The sequence below is a fragment of the Parasteatoda tepidariorum genome, chromosome 8 (genome assembly GCF_982258835.1).
Source record: "Parasteatoda tepidariorum strain Cologne lab strain chromosome 8, Ptep-v5.0, whole genome shotgun sequence".
NCBI classification, from domain to species: Eukaryota; Metazoa; Arthropoda; class Arachnida; order Araneae; family Theridiidae; genus Parasteatoda; species Parasteatoda tepidariorum.
Window position 1 is genome coordinate 62,969,950 of NC_141762.1, and position 24,928 is coordinate 62,994,877.

The following is a 24,928-nucleotide window of genomic DNA, read 5'->3' on the forward strand; positions in this document are numbered from 1 at the left end:
ATTCTGTTTTTAGCTACATATTCAAATTCATATCAATTATAAAATTTTGCTGTGTAGTATGTTATCTAAAAGTAATGAAGGTATAAACTATGTATCTATTATTTGAGAATAAAGTTTTCAAACAAGGAACTTATCATTTTGGAATTCTCCGGGAATCATAAATCAGGTAAGTGCAATGATTTTTACAATAAAAAATTTGCTTGTAAATATTTTTTTTTCATTTGATGATGGTTCTCTACAGAATGGTTTTTCACGTCTGATTAAGAACTATAAGAATAATAAGAAAAGAAACAATATGAAAGTTTTTATTTCAATATTAAGAATTCTTAAAATCGTTTTTTTTATCCTAAGAATTCTTTATTTTCCGTTTTTTAGTTTATAATTTTTTGATAAAAATTGTTCTCAAAATACTTTTGAAAAATTAAATGGTATAACATTATGTGTTTATGTATACTTCTTGTATATTCCAATGTTTGAAATAACATGATTCAGAAAAGTATGGAATAAAAATTCGGTACTAACGTATTAACGCCACCGCCGCTACAGATTTGGCGGTTTTTAAGTGCCGCCAATCTACACTTAAAATTTTTGCGACAATTCATAAAATAAAACACTTTATTTAAAATCAAAATAGTTAATCGGATTTCGGTGGAAAATGAGCCAATATAGAGTTTAGCATAGATTCAAAACAATCATATCGCCATATGAACTCTGATGAATAAGATTCCAAATGAAATAACATTTCCAAAACGTACGTTTACCAAGATAAAGTTTTATGTTGTGGGAATTGGTACATTTTCGTTTTTTCGGTAAAATATTTCCCTCCTGAAAAAATAAAATTGCATTTTGTTTTGTTTTTGGCAAATCCCAAAGACGAATATTCGTAGCACTAAAAATGGCGACAAAAAAGAATTGTTTTTTGTTTTTGTTTCGTCAGCATTCTTTATTTTACGTTTTTTAGTTTCTAAATAATGATTTTTATTGAAACTTGAAATTTTTTGATAAAAATTGTTGTCAAAAAACGTTGTTTACAAAATTAAATTTCATAAAATTATGAGGCCCATGTATACTTTTTGTTCATTTTAATTTTTGAACTAATATGATTCTTAAAACTATAGAATGTAAAGTTTAAATGGGCCTTTCATGTTATATCATTAAATTTAGTAATACTATTTCTGGGGCATTAGGTTTTAACTCTTATAAGAATATACATATTTTTTTCTGTTAATGTACAAATATTTTTCCGATGTGTTTTGGATGTTCCTTCTCTAATAAAAAGAGATACCATTTTGTTTTCGGTTTGTACAAGAAAGAAGATCAAGCATTTTTCTTTTTTAAATTTAATAAGCCACATTAAAGAAGGAACGTTGCAATGCTACACGCTACATTAACGACGTCTCCAGAGTAACTGAATGACTGTTCATATAGAAATCGCAGGTATGCGTCTCATACAACAACGCCCCCTATAGTTCATTGCGATCGCGAATAAATATTTCTTTAGTTTGTTTTGATACACATATAATTTAATAGGGTAGTATTTTTTATTTTCAAATTTAGTGGATAACAATTGTAAAAAATGAGTGAAAGCAATCCCACGGACAATGCGACGGATTTATAAGCTTATGTCAAGGTACGTCTCTTGTGAATATCAATTGATTGTTAGGTTTTCTCTTCTGAAATTACATTATGACGCATTCACATACATTATTAATAAACTGCTGTTTGTAGAAAATGCAACACCATGAAAGAATCATCAGAATCAAATGAAATTTAATGCAGAAACGACTTGTACTGATACAAATAAATGATGAAATTTTCAAAACAAAAGAAACAAATTAAGCGTCCGAAATCAGTATTTAGTGCAGCCACCACGCGCTGCAATAAGTGCTGCTATACGACGTGGCATGGAGTCAAACAGATGTTGAATATCTGCTTGAGGAAGAGAATTCCATATCGCTTGTATGCGCAACCAAAGTTCGTCTTTGGAAACTGCAGGACGCGGATCACGAGTGAGACGCCGACCAACCATATCCCACACGTGCTCAATAGGCGACATATCCGGCGAATAAGCAGGCCAAGGAAGAAGTTGCATGCGTTGTGCTGAACAGAAGTCTCTAACAGTCCGCGCAACATGTGGGCGTGCATTATCCTGCTGAAAGATAGCTCCAGGGATGCCTTGAAGGAAAGGAATGACTTCGGGCTGTAGCACTTCACGGACGTATCTGTTGCTATTGAGATTACCCTCAATTCGTATCAAATTGGATCGTCCATGATACGAAATCGCACCCCAGACCATAACTCCGGGTGTTCGACCACTATGTCGTTCAATAATACACTCAGGAAGGCAGCGTTGACCGGCATAACGTCTAACACGAACACGGCCATCATGGGTCCACAAATTGAAGCGTGATTCATCTGAAAAGACAACTTGGTGCCAATCAACTCGCCAGTCTCTGTGCTCAAGAGCCCACTGCCGACGCAGCCGTCGATGATCCGCCGTGAGGGGAATCCTGTATAATGGCACCCTTGCACGCAATCCACGGCACAAGACGACGACGAATTGACGAAGCCGACAATTGTACACCTGTAGCAGTAGACCAATGTGCTGCCAGCTGCCTGGAGGAAGCTGTGCGATCATTCACCGCCATGCGGAGCAGGTGTCGATCATCGCGCTCTGACGTCACCTTCTGTCGTCCAGTGCCTGTTTTTCGAGTTTTTCGGTGCTCGTCGGTCCACTGCTTCCAAACTCGCATCACTGTGGAACTGTTCCGCTGCATACGAGCTGCTATTGCGCGATAGGAAAATCCTCTTTCTCGAAGGCCGATTATCCTCCCTCGTTCAAACTCCGTAAGTTGCTTGAATTTCTTATTCTTCCGTCGTGGAGGCATACTCAGGTCTCACTAAACGTTTGCCACTAACAAATAATCATAGACTATTTTCAACGTCCCGCTACAGCACTTTATTTATACGCTTTCAGCATCAATTCAGAGGGCGCTGCGCGCGCCACGCACGCGCGATGGCTCTGAAACTTTATTAATTTGCATAATATCCTATAATTGACATTTGCTGCGAATTTCATTTGATTCTGATGATTCCTTCATGGTGTTGCATTTTCTACAAACAGCAGTTTACAAATACATTTTCCAGGGCGAGACGATGAGGCAACCACAAGCACTTCCACTGGTTCAAGAGGTCCACAAGGGAAAAATGCACAATTTTACCGTAATTACAGAGCACGGAAACGAGCGGAGCAGGAAAAAGAGTCGTTGAATAGAACTAGTAATCCTTCCACAACTGCTGATTCTCCTACAATTAACGTCGGAGGTTGCGAAGTTTAATTTCTTCCACGCGGAGGGACTCCACACACTATTTTTTTTCTTAAATTAATTACTATAAAAGTGTGATGTTGTTTGTTGATAGGAAATTTAATTATAAGTTTTAGTTCAGAAAATTATATTAAATAATTATTGTGCACATAAATTGATATCTTATTATCATGTTTTTGCACATAAAACTTTCTGTTTTCTTTCACTTTGTGTCACAATCACACCTGGAGGATTTATCACGGACGACTGCAGATCGAATATAGGGGGCAATGTGGCTACAGAAGTAAAAATTTGAATGTGTTTTCTTAGAAATATGTATAATTGTACATAATATATAATGTATTAGTCATAAACCTTAAATATACATATATGTGTGTGTGTATATATAAATATATAATATGTGTCCTGTTATCCTTCTGAGCCTACTAACACGAACTGCAAAGAAAAGTTCTCATTATGTTTATTGTAAATGAAAGACAAACATTAAAAGTACAAAATTTCAAATTAATTTTTTAATTCAAATTAATATTTTGCATTTTGATTAGCAAAAATTTTGACTTCAAACTTAATGATGTTGAAAAATTTTTTGTGTTGAAAATATTTTCTCTGCAAAATTGATCAATTACTTTATAACTCACTGTATTGATTTTAATATACTTATTTTACTGACATATATTATAAATCATACTTAACAATTTAAATAGCTTTTCTCTCAAAAATGAATCAACTGATCTATATCTCAATGTATTAGTTTTTAACTACTTGCGATACATTATAAATCCGAGTTAAAAATTTAAATAATCATTCTCTGTAAAATTGGCTAATTGATCTAAAACCCAATGTAATTATTTTAATTTATCTAATTATTTTATTGTCACATATCATTTTTCACAATTTTTCCTTCTTAATTTTTTTAAAGTATCTATAAATATTTTTTCTGTTACAGGGGTTCTTATATTCCCCAATCCAAATGCAATGATTCATGATGTATCACCCACTTAAGGAATTTATATCCTAAACCAAATAAGGCAAAACTAATTAACGTGTATTCTAATGGAGCAAAGCTTATAAAATAACTTTTTATTGCTCATTTAGACTTGAAATACAAGAATGTATAATTTAAAAAATTCTCCTTAAACACAAAAGTAAGCTACATGTATTATTTGTAGAAATTTTTTTCAGTAGTATAACATTAGCAGTATAATAAAAAAGCCACCTAGGAGAAATTGTAACCTTTTAAGTAGTTAGAATATCAATGCAAAATGGGGGGGGGGAAACACTACAAGTTAATGAATCTCTTAACAATGTTAAAATACTATATTACAATCAAAGAGTGAAAAATAAACTGACCAAACATACTGATTATCTGAAATTGGTAGGATTTTCTTTCTTAATAGGTATGTCATAATAAGGAAAAAAATTTTAACCTTTTGATTGTATACACAAAATGGAGATTAGGGTTAAATCCAATTGCTCGGTTGTATATCTTCTTCGTCATTCAATAGAGAAACTGTACTAAACTAGACTTTTATTGTCAATCTGGTAGAAATGTGATCAATAACCCAATATATATTTCATATTGCCAATATTGACCCCTGTAGCAGAGATTTTTGAAACTTTCTGCAAAATTTTTTTTTACACTAATACCTTTCTGAATCGCAACAAATATATATATTACTTATTTAAAGTAACATAAGTGCTTCGTGTTTACAAAAAAACCCTTTATGTAGGGGAGTGTGGGGTCAATTGTGACATTTTTTACTTAAATATTTTTAACTAACAAAAGATCCAATATAATATTAGTATTAATTGACAAGTAGACTATCCTCAACTAGAAAAAAAAATAAATATCTTATTTTAAATGTTATTATATTAGTTATCAACGATTTTTGACAGTCGTGCACTTGTTACAATTGTCCTCACTTACGGGGTCAATTGTAACAGTTCATAAATTCAACTAAAACGTAGTTAATTATACATATTATCATAGTTGTGATATATTTTTTTATTGATCAAAATTGTAGTGCTGAGGGGTTCGGAGGGAGTTAATTTCAGCATTTGCTTCTCCCTCAATTAGAAATGTTTTTTTTTTAATGGCTACCGGGGCCGTTACCCCCTGAAAACGTCGGCTTCGGTGGTCATATTTTCATTTTTATTTCCTTCATTTTCTGTTTCTTTATTGCTACTTTTTTCTGAAATTTCTGCTGCTTTTTAGCGCATTTTTTTCAAAGAAGTTCTTTCTATTTAGAATTTAAAATATTTGTGTTTTCTTTTAGTATAGTTAATTATACATATCATCATAGTTGTGATATATTTCTTTATTGATCAAAATTGTAGTGATATTTTAGGAGTAAAAATAATAATGAGCAGAGACCTAAAGGGTTAAACTTTTAACTTTAAGGGGTTAACAATTTTAATTTATGCTGTGAAAGGTGACAAATAAAATAATGCACATGCAACATAATATAAATGATATAGGAAACTGTTGCTGGTTCTTAAAGAGTTAAGTAATGGTTTGAAAACAAAAGATTATTTATTTTCAGATGTTACAATCGTCCCTTTACTTATTGTTACAATCGCCCCCAAGACGCCATTTCAGCTTCATTTGTTAAAAACTATAGTAGTTAATTAACAAAACTAATCTTTTTTTTTAAATGTTAATTAAGGTGTCCACTTACATATTCGGTTAATAATTTTTATTTGTTTAAACGAAATTACTCTGTTACAATGTAATATTCTAATACCGAAAAAAGCGTGAAAATATCTTTTGTGATGTAACTCTTTCAAAAGTACATAAAAATGGTTTCCAGCAGGGATGTACATGTAGATTTATTAAATACACCTTGTGTGCCACCTAGGAACCAAATCAAGAACCCGGCACTCGAAATTTTTGCTCTGTCACAATCGTACCCTGTTACAATTCTCTCCTCTATAGAATAAGACTGAATCTGATTCTTTTCAATTGTAAATGTAAGAATTTTTTTTTTAAATTACGCTTAAAGGAATACATAATCTAATATTATGGGCGATATTCTCCTGTTTTGAGGAGGAAAGAAACACACTAATTATTACTTTTTTCACATTTTGTGAATAATAATCACGTTTAAAAATCCGTGGAATCCGTGGCAGTAACTACCAAAAAAAGAATCAGACTCTTCAAAAAGGGGTTACTCAAACGTGTGTAATAAATAATGTCATATAAAAAATTTATTATATTAAGAACATAGGGAAATCAAAAACATTAACTGCTTAAAAATTGATTGGAACATTGCGTCAAGAAATAAATACTCTAATGCGTGATTCGAACTTCTTGCATTATATAATTTATATTGCGAATACATATAAAATATGTGTAAAATATATTGGGATCTTTAAAAACTATGTAATAACTGTCGAAAACATTTGAAACATCACATGGATTCACGATGCTATCTGCGTGAATTGAGAGTGTCAAAAAAATGATTAGATATTTAAATGTGTGATACGAATTTCACATGTCAAAATAATATTAAAGGAGAAAAACTAAGTTGAAATCAATAGCAATAACTGCCAAAGAGTCGGTGGTGGAATCTCCGTATTAAAAGTAAATTACTCAAATACATGTGTCGTAATATCCGTATTCTTTTTTCTTAAAAATCATGAAAATATCAAAAGTAACATAAAAGACATAGGGATTTAAAAAACAAAAAAAAAATTTGTAGCAATAATTGCAAAAAATGATCAAGTCACTGCATATCAGAGTTGGCCGTTGATTACAGTAATCGATTACAACTGTAATTGATTACAGATAATTACAGCTATGTAATCAATTACTTGTAATCACGATTACAAGTAATCAATTACTTGTAATCGTGATTACAACTTTCAAAAAATTTTGATTACAGCTGTAATCATGATTACAATTTTGATTACAGTAATCAATTACTTGTAATCACGATTACAAGTAATCAATTACTTGTAATCGTGATTACAACTTTCAAAAAATTTTGATTACAGCTGTAATCATGATTACAATTTTGATTACAGTAATCAATTACTTGTAATCATGATTACAAGTAATTGCGATTACAAGTAATCACAACAAAAACGATTACAAGTAATTATGATTACAAGTAATCAAAATATATGATTACATGTAATCATGATTACATGTAATTTGATTACATGTAATTATGATTACTTGTAATCAAACTATACGATTACAAGTTATTACGATTGTATACTATAGTCAAATTTTTTATGTAAGTATTCATGTGTTTACACATTTTTATGTACATAGAATGTACGCACGCATGAACGTACAATTTGCGATTTCTATACATACAATGTATGCACAAACGTTGTTTGTACGTACAATATTCATAATTATATTGTAATATACTTAATGCAATGCGCATATGCTTAGTACATATAATTATGCATTTATGATACATGTACGCATGTATGTTAGTTTGTACAAAAAGGCAATGTTTTGTATCTTTGTATACATAGACAATGTATGTATGAACGTATATGAAAATAATGTTTATGCGTTTGCATGCTTTTATGTACTTAAGTGCATATATTATATAAATATACGATAATAGCAAGTAAATACAATGTACGTTTGTATATAAAATTGTACGTATTTGCGTACAATATGTAAAAATGTTATTTAAAGGTACAATATATGCACATAGTTGCGTAAATAAAATGCGTACATGTATACATGCATATTTATATGTACATCGATATATGCGCACGCAAAGTATGTACTTATGTACAACTTACGTATGTACTTGTATAACTACATACTTTGTTAATACTTATGCGCATGTAATGCATGGATGTACAAAAAAATAGTTATATGCACAATGTATGCATGTGCATACAACGTATACATGTACATAATTACAAGTAATGTACAAATACGTGCGTACATTTAAATATATGTAATCACAATATACACTTACATTGTGCATACATTAAAAAAATTTATATGAGTAAAGTTATTAAAATTTGTTTTAAAATTATTCTAAGGTATATGAAACTCGACCTCATATTTTTTAGAAAGCAAACGATAATTTTATTTGGAATTTCTAAATATTAATTCCACACATAAAATTTACCGTTTTTCTTACCATTTAAAAAATTTCTATGAATCATGCATTATGTTATAAAAAAAATAAATCTGTATTGTCAAACATTTCATGAAAATACCTGAAAATAATTTTTTATTCAGAGAATTTCAAAATGATATAGAACAATTAAAGCTGAAAACTAAATTTAAATATCGTTTGATTTTGTCATTTAACTTGCTTGAGTCATTAAAAGTTAACTTACATGCATTTTATTTATTGCATTGTACACATATTTAGACATAAATGTAATGTACATATGTATACGTGTAATGTATGTACGCATGTACAATGTATGTACATACATTCATGTATTGTACGTGCATATATAGTACATATGGATATGCATACATGGAACATACGTGTATTGTTCATGTGTGGATACATTCATTGTACATATATACATTGCACCATATGCATAGATAGGGATAGCATGCATGTACACCTGTAAAATTTGTACGAAAGAATTATGCCCAATATATTTATGCACATACGTACTGTATATGTACACACATATGTACATTATATGAACATTATATGTTCATTTCATCATATGTACATTATATGAATATACATCTGTACGCTATATGTATATACATCTGTACGCTATATGTATATACATCTGTACGCTATATGTATATACATCTGTACAATATATGCATCTCAAATGTGTGTATGTACGTACGTTATGCATGTCGAATGCATGTATGAATATATGTGAAATATAAATACGCCCAATGTACGTACAATAGTTCACAAATGTATTATGCATATTTGGATACTTACATTGAGCATGAACATATTATGTACATGTACATAAATACACTGGACATGCATATCATGTACATGTATACATACATATATTGTACATCATACAGATATACCTATATTGTACATGCATACATATATTGTACTGTTCATAAATAAATTGCACATACATGCATGGGACATACATTGTACAGACAATGTATGTATGTTCGTACAAACACAAGTACTTGTATATACATGCGTACATGAACATAGATATACATTTTACATACACAAATATTTGCATAAAATGCATATATTCATTGTGTATAAATGTACATGCCTACATTGTTTGCACATACATACGTAATTATTATCTATATACATACGTACATATATTTAATACCTACAATATAAGTGTATGTACATGTGTGATACTAAAACGTCTGAACATATGCACTAGATAAAATCATATGTACATACATTTCAGTTACATTCATTTGTACGTATACAAATACGTACAAAATGTAGTACATGTTAATACGTGCAAAATGTATCATTATAAAATACATTCTACTATCTACTGTAAAATATAATCGTTTATAAGAATACAATAGTCTTGTAATCGTGTAATTAGATTACATGTAATCATAATTACATGTAATCAAATTACATGTAATCAAATTACATGTAATCAAATTACATGTAATCATATATTTTGATTACTTGTAATCATAATTACTTGTAATCGCTTTTGTTGTGATTACTTGTAATCGCAATTACTTGGAATCATGATTACAAGTAATTGATTACTGTAATCAAAATTGTAATCATGATTACAGCTGTAATCAAAATTTTTTGAAAATTGTAATCATGATTACAAGTAATTGATTACTGTAATCGACTATGTAATCATGATTACAGCTGTAATCAAACTTTGTAATCACGATTACAAGTAATTGATTACTGTAATCAATATTGTAATCATGATTACAGCTGTAATCAAAATTTTTGAAAATTGTAATCATGATTACAAGTAATTGATTACTGTAATCAAAAAATGTAATCGATTACATTTTTGGCCAACTCTGCTGCATATATTTGAATCACTGCATATGAATCGACTTAAGCAGCAAGCGATTTATTGAAGACTGCTTGGTTTAAAACTTTTGTATGGTAATGGTATGTTAAAAATATTGAATAAATTTTATTTCAACTAAATAAAAAGAAGGAAGGACAAACATACCACTATGATTTATTAATTCTTTTGGTGCAAATCTGAGTTCGTAACAGAACCCCTACTCACAGTCATACCAATTTATTTCTTTTTTCAAAGGAGAAAAAATCATGAGCATTTCTTTCCCCTCCAAAATGCAAGAAATGCATAGTTAGAAAATAATTCTGCAGAAAAGAAGAAAAAAAAGCATTGTTCAAAAAACTTTGCTGGAAAAAAAAACTTACAACAAATTCTGCAGGTAAGAAAACACGAAATGTTTGGCTTCGCAAATGAAGAATTCTTTCGCCAAGAACTCTGTTATGTTCTGCAACAATGTCTTCGTGATTCTGCCACTGCAATATTGACAAATAAAAACAATTAGACTTTCGTTGATTCATTTTGTTTACGTATTTAAAATGCCTTTTTTTCACATTCTGACTGCTGATTTACTTAAATAGTCGTTATTTCATATTATTCATTTATTTTAGGCTGCCCTTGATTGTGCTATTCACTATGCTTCACAAAGATTAGCTTTTGGAAATCCTATACTTGGAAAACAAGCAATACAGGTAATATTTATTGTTTAAATTAAATTATATTTTTAGTGCTACAGTTTACATAAAAAATATTATTTAAATGTTACTGTTTACATAACAATTATTATTTAATGCGAAAAGTAATTATTAGATTATTGAACAGTGCGCCAAAATAAAACGGACCACCCTGAATAACTTTAGATCTATTGATCGGATCTTCACGTTCTAATACTGAAACTTAATGGTTAAAGGGGATGACTTTAAATGTGCTAATGAAATTGTCAGGTGCCGCAAACTTATATTTTATGGGGGGTTAGCATTTTGCCGAATGAAACTCCTAATCATAAATAGTGTGACGCTTAGCGTCACTTAATTCAGAATCACAGTAAAACATTTAAAATAGATTTATTCCTAATCATAAATAGGTATGTTATTCATTTGCTTCAATGAAAATTATTTTGTTGTTAATATTTCACTATATGCTATATTCCACCACAGATTTAAAGGTTTTATATAAAATTTTTCAGTTAATGATCCGCACTTAGTCTGTGACATAAACACTAAACTGTTGTGAAGAACTTGGGTTCGATATCCAGTGGCTGCTTGATATATGGGTGATTCTCACGAAATATGGCAATTCTCTGTCCCCTCCCTGCTCCAAGATCTAATACTATAATACTAAAAGAACTTTTCTTGAAAAAAGATTAATAAATTGCATTGCTGTTAGCATTTTTAAATGATTTTGCACTAGCATTGACTGTTTTGAATAGTTAAAAAATTTAATTGAACTTTAAAGTGTCATTTTCCTGGCACGTCCCAAACAATGTTTCCAATAATAACTAGCTCCAGAGCTTCCCAAAAATTTTTCAATATCTAATTTTTTTATCTCAACCGGTGTAAGCATTTCTAGAATATACGCGGAGGGTATTATTTACAAAAACTTCGCCTAAAATAATTATTTCCGTCAATAATTAATTCGTCCCAAGAAAATCTGTCATTTTCCTGGCTACTTTTATTTAGTGGTTTATTACCAAAATAGATAGAGCCAGCAATCAATATCTTATGTGTATAGATTGATTAGATACCCTCCTATATGAACATGCCTTGTTGTTTGAATAAAGAATCAATTTCCTGGTTCAAAATCTATTTCAAAAAAATTCTCACGATGAGTTAGGTTTTTGTGTTATCATTTTCCTGGCTTCTTGAAATCATTAATAACATAAACTACATAGATTTATCTGAGTTATTTTAGAAAATCCTGTTGTTTTCTGCAGAATGTAAACGTCTTAGGCCAAAATATTAAAGTAAAGTTATATGCTATAAAATGGCGAATTTGTCATTATCCTGGCTGTCATTTTCCTGGCTTATGAATTCCAGGACATTGAAGAGTTATCAAAATTTCTCTTTAACTGCTAATACTGTAAGGAGGAAAAGCAAATATTAACCTAATACCAAGTTTATGTATGATTGTAATATGGTTGGATGTAATCAAAGTTATTTATTTATTCAATGATTGATTATTATACACAATTTTATTCTGTACATATCAGCCACAAAAAAATTGATTCTTTCTACAGTGGATAAAAAAAATTAATTTAAGCAATTTATGGTCCATCTAACATAAAGGCTTAATTTGAGTTACTTACTATTAACTTAAAATGACTGTTTTTTAAACTTCTAAGCTAATATGTCATTTTCATGGCATTCAAGATTTGGTGAATTTCTATTATATTTTTTTTTCTCGAGCAAATGTCAATAAACTACACTGCTGTCTGTAAGATATTATTACATGTAACTAAAGTATACAAAAAAAACTTTTAGATTATTTTGAAGACTTTAAATTTGAAGAAATGTTTTGGTCCAAATTGGCATGTTTAAAATGAATCACCCATATACCAGCTTTTCTGGGAAGTATAGGCGGTTTGTGCGCAATGTTGACTTTATTGTCTCGATTAGATCGTTGATGACGAAATAGAGGATTCTTAACCTTCATGAATCCCTTGACAAAAATGAGCTATTGCTTTCTTTTTAGTTTTAGTCAATAAATAAAGAAACATTTAATACACAAATATAAAAAAGAGAAATAAATTAATTCTGCCAAAAGGAAGATATAATTTTCCATTATCCAGCGAATCGAATATCAATGAATTTGGTTATCGCAAAACATTTTTGAATACTGAATAGGAAGATAGTCTGAGATCACACGTGCATCACATGAGCACCAGAGCTGAATGCAAACAAAATTTGGTTCTTGTTCTGGATAAAAAACGGGAAAAAAATACAGATTTTTTATTAAACTTGAGGGTTAAACAAAAAACAATCAGGCGCATGCAAAATGACAGGGACAAATTATTCATTAACTGTCATGAGGGTATGTGGCTGCAAGAAATATCCTAATTCACCAGTTAATCGTCTGTGAGATTTGGGAAAAATAATTTTTTATATCATTTTAAAGTACGCAATTTTACGTGGCAAAATACAAAATTAGAGCGAAATTAGTTGAATAGTACCTGAGAAATTGAATTTTGAAAAAGTCATAAATTTAAAATTCGAATTTTCAGAAACTTTTTAACCGATTGCGCTCAAATTTTGCATTTCGCCATATAAAATTACATATTTAAAAATTATGTAAAAGTTGTATGCTTCTCTGCTCAAAATTTTCTTTTTGATTTTTTTTAATCAAAAAATAATATTTACAAAAATTTCTTTTTTGCATGGAATTATCTTTGAATTAACAAATTTTATAATTATGTCCAATAATTTTTCTACTTTCTTAAAAATTGCTCGAGATATGGCATAATACACAAAAAATAAAATTAACATTATGGGGTTCTAACTTTTGATTACTCTTCTGACCAAACTATAGGGACAATATTTCCAAGATTGTGGCTAGCCTCTATATTTTGGAGGTGAGAAATCCGAATCCATCGGAAAAAAAAAGGGTTATGTTTATTCTGAAAAAGTACGTTTTTGTATTCGATTTCAAAACTTAAAATATAGTCTGCACTGATTAAGTAGCATATTAGAGGTCAGCCCCTCGAACTATTAAGAATGAGTCATAGTATGTGAAGATCCGATCATTAGATCAAAGATAAAGTTATTCAGGGTGATCCTTTTTTTGTGCGCACTGTACTGACATTTTTATTATTATTTAAATATTTGATGTTCTCAATTCTTCTAAGATGAAACTGGCTGATATGGAAACAAGATTAGAAGCTGCTCGTTTGCTAACATGGAAAGCTGCCATGTTGAAAGATGCTGGACAAAATTTCACAAAGGTATGAATTCAAATAATTTTTATTAATTTATTACTTACACCAAAACCTACGATTTTCTTATGAGGAAATGGAATTCTAAATCGATGTGAAACCTATAATTTTCAACCAAATATGTACTGTGCTTAAAGTAGAAGTTTAATTTCAAATACAGATTTTAATGTGATTAATATTTTTTTGGTTTTAAAATTTAAGAATCAAATTTAATTTAAAAACAAAATTCATCAAAAAATTATTTTTACTTTAATGTTCAAAACAAAGGAGAATGACATAAGGGTTTTCTTTCAATTGAGACTACGCAATTTTAAATCTCGATAGTAATTGGTATAGTCATATACTGCTATAGGTGCATAAACTTCTATCAAAAAATATCAACAGTGTATGATCAATCATTACTTATAAACATCGCAATTCTGTAGTTTAGTGTAAGGATAATTTTTGTATAAGTTGTCAATCTGGTAGAAACTTTATCACCAACCTAATATATATTCTGTAATTCATATTGATGATTTGCACAAATAATGATTAGATTTTAATTCATTTTTCTTTTTGTATTGAGCACAGGTTTTTTATGGCATTTATTCAATAAAGGTGTAAAAATGTTAAATTAAAAAATATGTGAACAAAATTTAATATACAAGGAATTAGAAAAATTTTAATTTACTTTTTTTCGTGCATCTTTCTGCATTGGGCAGAGGTTTTATGGTATTCAATAAAGGTGTAAAAATGTTAATTTAAAAAATATGAGAACAAAATTTAATATACATTCCAATTTGGATCATGGATACCACGACTTATTGAGATCCCATGTAAAATAAGAAAATATTTTAGTACATGATTGTTTAGATAGATTTATACTTGACGTTCTGTTTAAATTTAACGAATATTGCAAATTTTGTCTCAAAAACTTTTAAACATAAACCTTGAAATAGTTAATGATTTACATTATAATAGATTTTGAAATTTGTAAGTTGTGTACTATTTAAAACAAAGTAAAATTAGCTTCCTTAAGAAAATGTGAAATGAAGAATACATAAGAATTAACGAGATAGGAATTATGTGACTAATTTAATCAGTTTTTCAATGCCTTTTTTATAATATATTTTTATTAACATTATGAATTTAGAAGTTGATATATTGAAGTTATAATATATGACAGAAAAAGCTGTGTTAAATGTTAATTATTAATTTTTAGTTTATGTTTGCCTAACATGCCATTTTAGTTTCAGAAAGAGAGATTTTGCTGTTAGAAATTTAGCTGTCTTCTTCCTTGTTCTTATATATAATAATTTATTTTGCATGAAAATGGAAATAATTATGGAATATATATAGAAATAATTTATTTTGGATGAGATTTCATGCTCAAAAATGCTGTTTATTATACAATTTTGAAAGATTTTGGTTGAATATACTTGATTCAATAATATGTTCTACTTTATAGTTATCTGTTACATAACAAATGGAAAACTGATGACCCGTGTGAATTATAGTCTCTCAAAAGTTTACTTTCTATGTATTTTCCTTAGAATTAATAAGCCTAGCAACAATTTTACACTGACTCCAGTTAGGCTCGAAATTGGCTTATATGGCTCCCATAAGAACATGTTCCGTGGAACCTGTTTTAGGATGTCTTTCAATATTGGTCCTAGAATGACTTTCAATATTAGAACAAGATGTATTTCCATCTAGGAGCAATATTCAAAAATCTAGACATCCCTATGTTTACTCAACATGATAAGTTTATTAAGTGCCTGCATAGAAAATGATACGGGGCCGTTATTGAAAGCCATTCTAGGACCAATATTGAAAAATCTAGGCAATCCAATGTTTACCAAACATTTTAAGTCTATAAGGGCTCTACATAGAAAATAATATTGGTCCATTATTGAAAGCCATTGTAGGACCAATATTACAAAATATAGATACTCCAATATTAGCTCGTAAATTGTTGTTTGAGGCATGCCTGTTCAAATCACGCCTATGTGGGCCTAGGCTTATGGATCCTGTTGTGTCTGATCTAGATTGAGTGGCAACAGCATGATCCGGCAACTAGATTGATCTGCAATAGCATCTCAATCTCGGTCCGATATCGAAAGCCATTCTAAGACCATTGGCTAGAAATGTATAAAACCATTATGGACTTGTAATTAAGGACCAGTTTTGTATTTACAGCTATTGAACCTGGCAAGACTTGAAGTACTTAAAAAATATCCATTCCTATATCAAGTTCCTAATAAGTGATTTACAATGCAAGCAAATCTACCTATAACAGATTTTTCTTTTTTGCTCATAAAACTTTTTTTTTTATTTCGCAACAGTTCAAAAATTCACCGTTTGAAAATAAATATATATTTTTTATTCGTCTATTAAGCTTGTGATAGTTCATATAAAATATTGGTAATTGGTAAAATTGTAAACGATTGAAAGAAAGTTTTTGTTCAGGATTTTTTCTTATGAAATAAGAAAAATACCGTGTAAATTCTTTGTCCTAAAACTCTCTGCTGATCCAAATATTTTGAAAATTAATTAATATAACAATTAAACACACATATTTTAAAAAGGAAAAATTGCTTTTACTTATTATTCGGCTTTTGTGGGGTAATGCGGTGCGATTTGGAGTAGAAAACTAAGCGACCTTAAAAATTTATTCTCGTTCTTGATATTGCAGGATTTTAAAAAATAGATTGCAAAAACTGCACTTGAACTATCGGCTACATTTTAGAGTGGGCTTAGAAGATACAACTACGCAATCTGATTAAGCACTCTCTTTACAGCATTACTGGAAATGATTATCACCTTCGTCAAAATGGCAAGTTTCTAGTCAAAATTTATGTTTGATGTTGAAAGAGTTAAAAATAAAATTGATAAAGCTGCATTTGAACTATTTGCAATATTTCAGAGTAGGTTTCAGAAAATGTGATGTGCAATCCAATTAAACACTCAGTCCTTACGGTATTACTGGAAATAATAACTTCAAACATTTTCACCTAAAGCCATGGTGGCTCAGGGGATAGAGCGCTCTCCTTCCAATTAGATGAACCGGCTTTGAATCTCAGCAATGGCTGGTGGATACGAGTTCCACTCCCAGGTCGTACCGAGTGCAAGCTGGCATAAGATATCCTCAGTGGTAGGCAGTTTAGAGACTTCTGACATCAGGCTAACCATGGAAGATTTTCCTCTTCATACAACACAAATGTGGGTTAGTTCCGTCAGAAAGTCTTCCACTAAGGCAAATTTCTCCCAACACGAGATTCAGGAGAGGAGAAGTCGACATAGTTGAACATTGGTAGTCATAAACTCCGATTTGGGTCAGCTGTTCAACGGGTTTATGAAATAAAACATTTACCTTGGTCAAAATGACAAGTTCTGGAGTAGAAAATTGAATTACCAAGAGCACTGCATGTTTTGATTTTATTGAAAAAGTAGCTCTAGAGTTATATTGATGGCTATTCGTCCATGAGATTTGATAACAACTAAGTATGGATTTTAGCGAAAAGCGTTTATTTTTTTTTACCTTTTAGGTTTTATCTAAGGGCTATAAAATATCTGGTTAATCGGCCAATTTTAAGTAGGATCTACAATGGATGAATAACGTCTTTAAAATATCAGGTGAATTGTACAATTCCATATATGGCCAATATTGGTTGAGTAACGGCTATAAAATATTGGGTCAATCGGACAATTGTTAGTTGGGTTGGTTTATATTGGCTTAGTAACGGCTGTAAAACATTGGTTGAGTCTGACATTTGTACATCGAAAAGATATAGGCTGAATGACAGCTTTAAAATATCGGGTGAACTTAACAATTATTAGTATAGGGCTGATATTAGGTAAATAAGGGAAATAAAATATTGTAGGAATATTGTTGACAATTTTATATAAGGTAAACTTCGGCTGAATAGTGGCTATAAATTATCGGGTGCATCCGGCATTTCTGTATCAGTCCAATATTAGTAAAATAATTACCCTTTAAAAACTTGGTAAGCTAAGATTGGTGAACATTGGCCCAATGAGTTCTCGAGTTATTTTGATGCAGCAGGAAATGTTCAGCATTTATTTTGTTTTATAAATAGAAAAATTTATAAGTGAAATATTATATTTATGGGAACTTCCATTAAAAAACTTTCTGCTTTTGACACATTTGTAACTTTTCTAAATACTGATTTTTGATTCAGTAGTGTTCAGTATATGTATCATATTTACCAGTATTAAATGTAACATTCATACAAAGCTGCTTATCTGTCATACTATCTTTGAGATAACAACATTTACTACTTTCTTTCGTTCCAGTAGTGCTAATTTATTTATTTTAATTGCTTAAGAAATATTTTTTTTCAGGAATCTGCCATGGCTAAACTTACAGCTTCTGAGACGGCGACATTTGTGGCACATCAGGTAATATGTTCAGGACGCACACATACATACATATATATATAAATTTATAACACAAATTGTATAATTACATATTGACATTTTAAGTACCTAGTTTTATGCAGAAAAGTTGGAGTAAATTTGTTTCGGAATAATGCATTATTTTGTGCAAAATACAAAAATGCTAATTGCTTTTTTTTAAGCTTTTGAATAGCTATGAAGAGTTGCGATACAGAGCAATTTATGTTTTTCAGAAATGACCTTATTCTAGGATCCTTTTTTTTTTATCAATGCGCGCATGCAATAAAAATAATAAAAACATCAACAACAAAAAAACGTCTCGATTTTTTTCGCACATAATGCAGTTTGGCTTTATACGCTGTATTAATGCAGTCGAACTAAACGTAAAATACAGTGTTCATAATTTGCAAATTAAACTTTAATGGAGTAAATTTAGTACGATGTAATTTATGCCTTTCTTATTAAATGTATAAAGTATTGTTTAAAACTTTTAAAGAATTTCATCAAAATATATTGCACACTTTACACCGTCCTATTGTATTCTAAAGCAGAGGAGCATAAATTGCTCTTAAAATTTAACAAATTTGAAATAGATTACTAGTGTAGTTTAGTGTTATCAAATTTCAGCCTATCTCATTTCAATACATTAAGCTGTTATTTAGTTTATGTAAGAGTACATAGTTCTGCTACATTGCAACATAACACCTTAGTCGTACAGATGCAAATACTTTTATCAATTTCTTCTTGTTAATCTGCAAAATAATTCAATTATTTATGCATATTTTTTTTCCAAATAAATTAACTGGAGTTGTTTTCACAGCATGTATTGTATATTTTAGGCTATTCAAATATTAGGTGCTATGGGCTATGTAACTGACATGCCTGCTGAAAGGCATTACAGAGATGCAAGAATAACAGAAATTTATGAAGGTACAAGTGAAATTCAAAGGATTGTTATTGCAGGGAATCTTACTAAAGAATATGGGCTCAACTAATACTTTCCAAATCATAGAAACGTATTAATTGAAATTTACATTGTTCTAAATGCACATGAATTTTTATTGTTTTAAATGAAATAGATATACCCTATTGTTTTAAATATACTTCACTTTTATAGACTTGACTAAAGCTCTGATCAAGCTTTGATTAAACGCTATTTTTATAACAATAAAAGATGTTTTTTGCACAATAGTTTCCATTTTATATTTATTAGGATAAACAAAATATTTACGATATATTTTAAAATATTTATAATCATAACCCTTCAGAATTTGTAGTTGCATCACTACCAACTTCTACTTCTATGGTGACTATATGATGTCCAGGAACCATGGCCAAACCAAGCACACGAGGTTCTTCAACTGTACTATTATCACCAAAATTAAAATTAAATGAACATAAGTTAATAATAAATAAAATTCGGTTTCAAAAATTGATTATTCTAAGTCAATCTTACTAGTTGTTCGTAAAATGAAATTCATAATAAGAACATCAGCTTTGCCCAATCAAACAATCCGTCTTATTTAAATACAGTAAAGAAGATAATACAGATTCAGGGGTCTGTCAGGTTTTTTTAAGAGGTACCTATTATGGGATAATTTAGACATAATTTGTGAAAATTATAAATTACACTAAAATATCAACACAAAGATATGATACAATAATTATTCCGATTCCTCGTTCTTTAATAACAGGTACAAAAACTTGGTTGTTGAATAACGTGTACAAAGTAACGGTGTTTATTACCCTATAAGGAATAAAAATATCAGAATTCATTTTTATTTCAGATAAAAGTATATTGAAAGTTTTATTACATTGCTATTATTCATGTGTTGCGAGCATTACTAATGCTTTGATCGTAAATTTGAATTGACTTGTAATTAAAAAAAAGGTATATGGGTCTTGAATTCAAAATACATAAAAGAAACTCTTTCAAACGAAATCGATCTTGTTACAAAAATATCAAAATTTGACAGATCTGAGTTAATGTGTCAAAGAAAAGAATTTATGCACTTAAAATATTTTATTTTGATCTTAAAATTTTGTTTATTTTTAATTGGCTTTGAGATTTTACTATTGCTAAAAGTTTTCAATGAAATTTTATAAAATCTAGTTTAATACTAAATAACGAAATCGATTATTTACGCAAATAATCTATTTTATTAACTATCACGCAGATTTTAAGGGAACTATTTCATTAGTTTGAAAGTTTGGATAAGTTAAAATATTATAAAAACGATTTTATGCTATTATAATTAGAGGTGCTTTACTTTAACATTATTAATCTTCATTTAAGATGAAGATTTTAATTTAATTACTTCAATAGTATGCAATTTCAGAAACTAATTTTATGATTATACGAGTCAAAAAGTACAAATTTTTATAGTGTCACTAAAAATAATAATAAAATAGTTGATGATGAATCAATACACAGGAAATTTTTCGCAGAAAAATTGACATTTTTGAACAAATAATAATAAAATAGGGGGGAAGTTAATAAATTGATCTGAGAAAGCAATTCATAGATTTAAAATAAATTAAACATTGAAAGTAACAGATAACTACTTTGATTCAACAAATGACAGTGTATTTATATACTAATGTATTAGAACTTTTACCAATATATTTGTTCTTTAATATTTATGCTATTTTTAACAAAATTTGCTTAATCAATCATGATTATATCTTAAAAGAAACTTCCGTACAATTGTTGAGATGTATACGGCATATCGACTTTCATTACACTTAACATTATTAAAAACATTTATGTAATAAAAATGTTGTTCGCATATTACTAATATAATTCACATTGCACGGATTTCAATAATAAACTCCGAATGTAATAAATTAAAAATGTATATATAAAAGATGGCATAAAAAGAAAAGATTCTACTTGCTACAGTCCTGTTCAGCGATATAGATGTTGTTGAAAATTAAATCAAATCAGTATTTTTTTTTAAGAAGTTATGTCTACGAGATTGAAAATTTTTTTCAGAAAACACTAAAGCTTATCAATACAATGCATCAGGTTAATGCAAAATTACATATATTTCTAATTTAATAAGGCTTCATTGGACTACGCTTTTTGAAAAATATTTTATTGAGTGATATGAAATTAAAAACTAAATATTGTAGAATTTTAGGTACTTTGCAAAGATTTTAATATCACAAGGAAAGGTACAAAGCAAAGTTTCATATGAACTATTTAATCATTTACATGTAGTAGTGTGAAAAATAACTGTAAATCATATTCAAGAAATAAATTACACTAGACAATGGACCTGAACACCGCTTAAAAATAAAATAAATAATCATCTTCACAGCAAAGTGTGAAATACAGGGAAAAAATAATCAATAAAAATTGAATAAAATACTGTATGAACTGTCCATTAAATTAAAATATAAGTACTAAAAGTTACGAAGACAACCAGAGAGTTAAAACAAAATTGAAGATCATAGTAAAAGTTTCCGGATTAAAATGTTGAGAAAGTGTTTGATTTGAGAGTCACCCTCTTTTTAAACTTACCCTATAAGTTGGAACTACTCTTAGAACACTCTCTATCCTGTGGTTACATCTTATTGCAATCTTGAAAAGGGGCCCAAAAATTCTAGGAAAATTTCCCTGTGAAGATTTTATAAGCATATTCAAATAAGCAAGTTATCTTTTCTTCATCCTATAGATCTGCCACGTTGTGCCTTAAAAATAATAGCCTATAGATATAGGTAAAGAAGGGTAATTTGAAGCTGTAAAACATTTCCTAACATTAAGAGGAATCGGCTAACTTAGTAAGCAAATGACAGGGAGATATATGGGTATCGTCTAGAGCAGGAGTGGCCAACCTGCGGCTCGCGAGTCACATGCGGCTCTTTGAAGGATTATTTGTGGCTCTCAATAAATGTACCCGAGTTCCTTTTGCATTTTTGTGCTATTATATTTTAAAAAATTATTATCGTTCCTTATGCATTTCAAAATTCTTTTAAATTACTGAGAACAAATATGAAAGAACGTTGTTCAATTCAATGTGATTTTTCCATTTTCAATATTGTAATTATGACACAAAAAGCATCTGGAGAATTAGAATTAATAGAGATGCAAGAAGATCGAGCTCTACAATTAAAATACAAGTCGACGTCGATTGCTGAATTTTGGAAATTTATACCAGAATCGAAGTATCCTAAATTTAAAAAACAGACTGTTTATCGAATTATTTCAATATTCAGAACAACGTACTTAGGTGAATTATTTTACTCCACCTTAAAATTCGTCAAATTCAAACACCGAGCAGTATTAAATAATCAGCATCTCAAAGAATTATTGAGGAGAGCTGTCACCAATTATTCACAAAATTTTAAAGAATTATCGAGAGAAGTAAAATAAATGTGTTTAATTTTTAATACATTAAATTCAATACACATATTTTGTACCTTTACTTATATGTTTTCAATAAATACATGTAAAAAAAATATTAAAAAAAATTTATACCTTTTATATAGGTAGGGGAGAGTGGGGTCAATTGTAAAATTTTTTACCTAACTATTTTCAACTAACAAAAAATCCAATATATTATTAGTATTAATTGACAGACGAGTAAAGTAGACTATCCTCTACTAGAAAGAAAAATAAATACCTTATTTTAAATGTGATTATATTAGTTATTAACAATTTTTGACAGTCGTGCACTTGTTACAATTGTCCCCACTATCTAAAACACAGTTGATTATGCATATTATCACAGTTTTGATAGATTTTTTTATTGATCAAAATAGTAGTGATAGTTTAGGAGTAAAAATAATAATGAGCAGAGACCTAAAGGGTTAAACTTTTAACTTTAAGGGGTTAAAAATTTTAATTTATGCTGTGAAAGGTGACAAATAAAATAATGAACATGCAACATAATATAAATAATGTAGGAAACTATTGGTGGCTCTTAAAGAATTAAGTAATGGTTTGTAAACATAAGAAATGGAACCTAGGGGGTTAAACAATTGCAATTGAAATTATGAATTTTATTTTCAGCTGTTACAATCGTCCCTTTACTTATTGTTACAATCGTCCCCAAGACATCATTTCAGCTTCATTTGTTAAAAACAATGCTAGTTAATTAACAAAACTAATTTTTTTTTTATATTGAAATGTTGATTAAGGTGTCCACTTACATATTCGGTTAATAATTTTTATTTGTTTCAACAAAATTACTTAGTTACAATATAATATTCTAATACCAAAAAAAGTACTTACGTAGCGTGAAAATATCTTTTGTGATGTAACTTTTTCAAAAGTACATAAAAATGGTTGCCAGCAGGGGTGTGCATGTGGATTTATTAAATACACATTGTGCGCCACCTAGGAACCAAATCTAGAACCCGACACTCGAAATTTTTGTTCTGTTACAATCGTACCCTGTTACAATTGACCCCACTCTCCCCTATTTAATTGCGGCTAGCGAAAAATTTCAAATTTTGAAAAATTGCTCGTTATCAAAGAGCTTGGCCACCCCTGGTCTAGAGTATATTACTTTCTTGTGAGAGAACAAATGTTTTACATTTTGGAACAATCAAGAGCCTCATATCGATGTCGTAAAATTATTTTTAAGTGTTGTTTTTTACCTTATAAAATCCATAAAAGAAAAAAAATGTAAAACTATTTTTAAAAAAATTGTTTGAGGAAATATTGCCATTCACAATGGGGGATGCTTGAAACCCTTTACCCCTTCCTTACCAACTTCCCTGTCTAAGAGTTTCAAATAAAATTAACTATGAAAATGATTTACTTAAGCTTATTAATTTACCTCACAAATATAATCTTCCGTATCATAATAACCACTTGGATCAGTCTGCCTAGGGACCGAGGGTGTGCGTTATTGGTACTCGTTAAACTGGTCTACTGTAAAGTGCTCGACTTCGCGTGCAGGTCGTCGGGCTACCGAAGCGGGGGTGCCATCCCCTCTGCAGAGGATCAAAATTGTGATGGCATGTCTTCGGATCATCCTCAGGGATCCTCAGGGATGTTTCCCAGCCCGTCGCCATGTTCCCATAGCAAATCAATACCTCTGGGGATACCGATCCAGGAGTTTCTTTGTCTTCTGGATTGGTTCAAAATTACAAGGCTACTGCGTTGAACATTAGTAGTCGTAAACCCAAAAATTGCGTCGACTGTTCAACGTCGGTCATAAAATAAAATAAAATAGCCCATTGTGCAGCTCCAGTGCGACGTAAATGAACAACAACAACCGTATCATAATATTTAATATTATCACAATGAGAGGTACAAAGAGAAATTTCATCTGAACTTTTTAATCATTTACATGTAGTGGTGTGG

At 29.7% G+C, this 24,928-nt stretch overlaps 1 protein-coding gene across 5 annotated transcripts in view; it reads left to right on the forward strand.

Moving 5' to 3' along the window:
* The window catches only part of LOC107437409 (short-chain specific acyl-CoA dehydrogenase, mitochondrial-like), a 119,288-nt gene extending 99,490 nt beyond the window's left edge, over nucleotides 1-19,798 (forward strand). For all 5 annotated transcript variants that reach the window (XM_087168988.1, XM_087168987.1, XM_087168989.1 and 2 more), the window contains 4 exons: nucleotides 10,895-10,975; nucleotides 14,125-14,220; nucleotides 18,556-18,612; nucleotides 19,449-19,798. In XM_087168988.1, the coding sequence (XP_087025114.1) occupies nucleotides 10,895-10,975; nucleotides 14,125-14,220; nucleotides 18,556-18,612; nucleotides 19,449-19,604 (390 nt within the window). In that variant the 3' untranslated portion in view covers nucleotides 19,605-19,798. The remainder of the gene's footprint in view (nucleotides 1-10,894; nucleotides 10,976-14,124; nucleotides 14,221-18,555; nucleotides 18,613-19,448) is intronic.
* The last annotated feature ends 5,130 nt before the right edge of the window (nucleotides 19,799-24,928 follow it).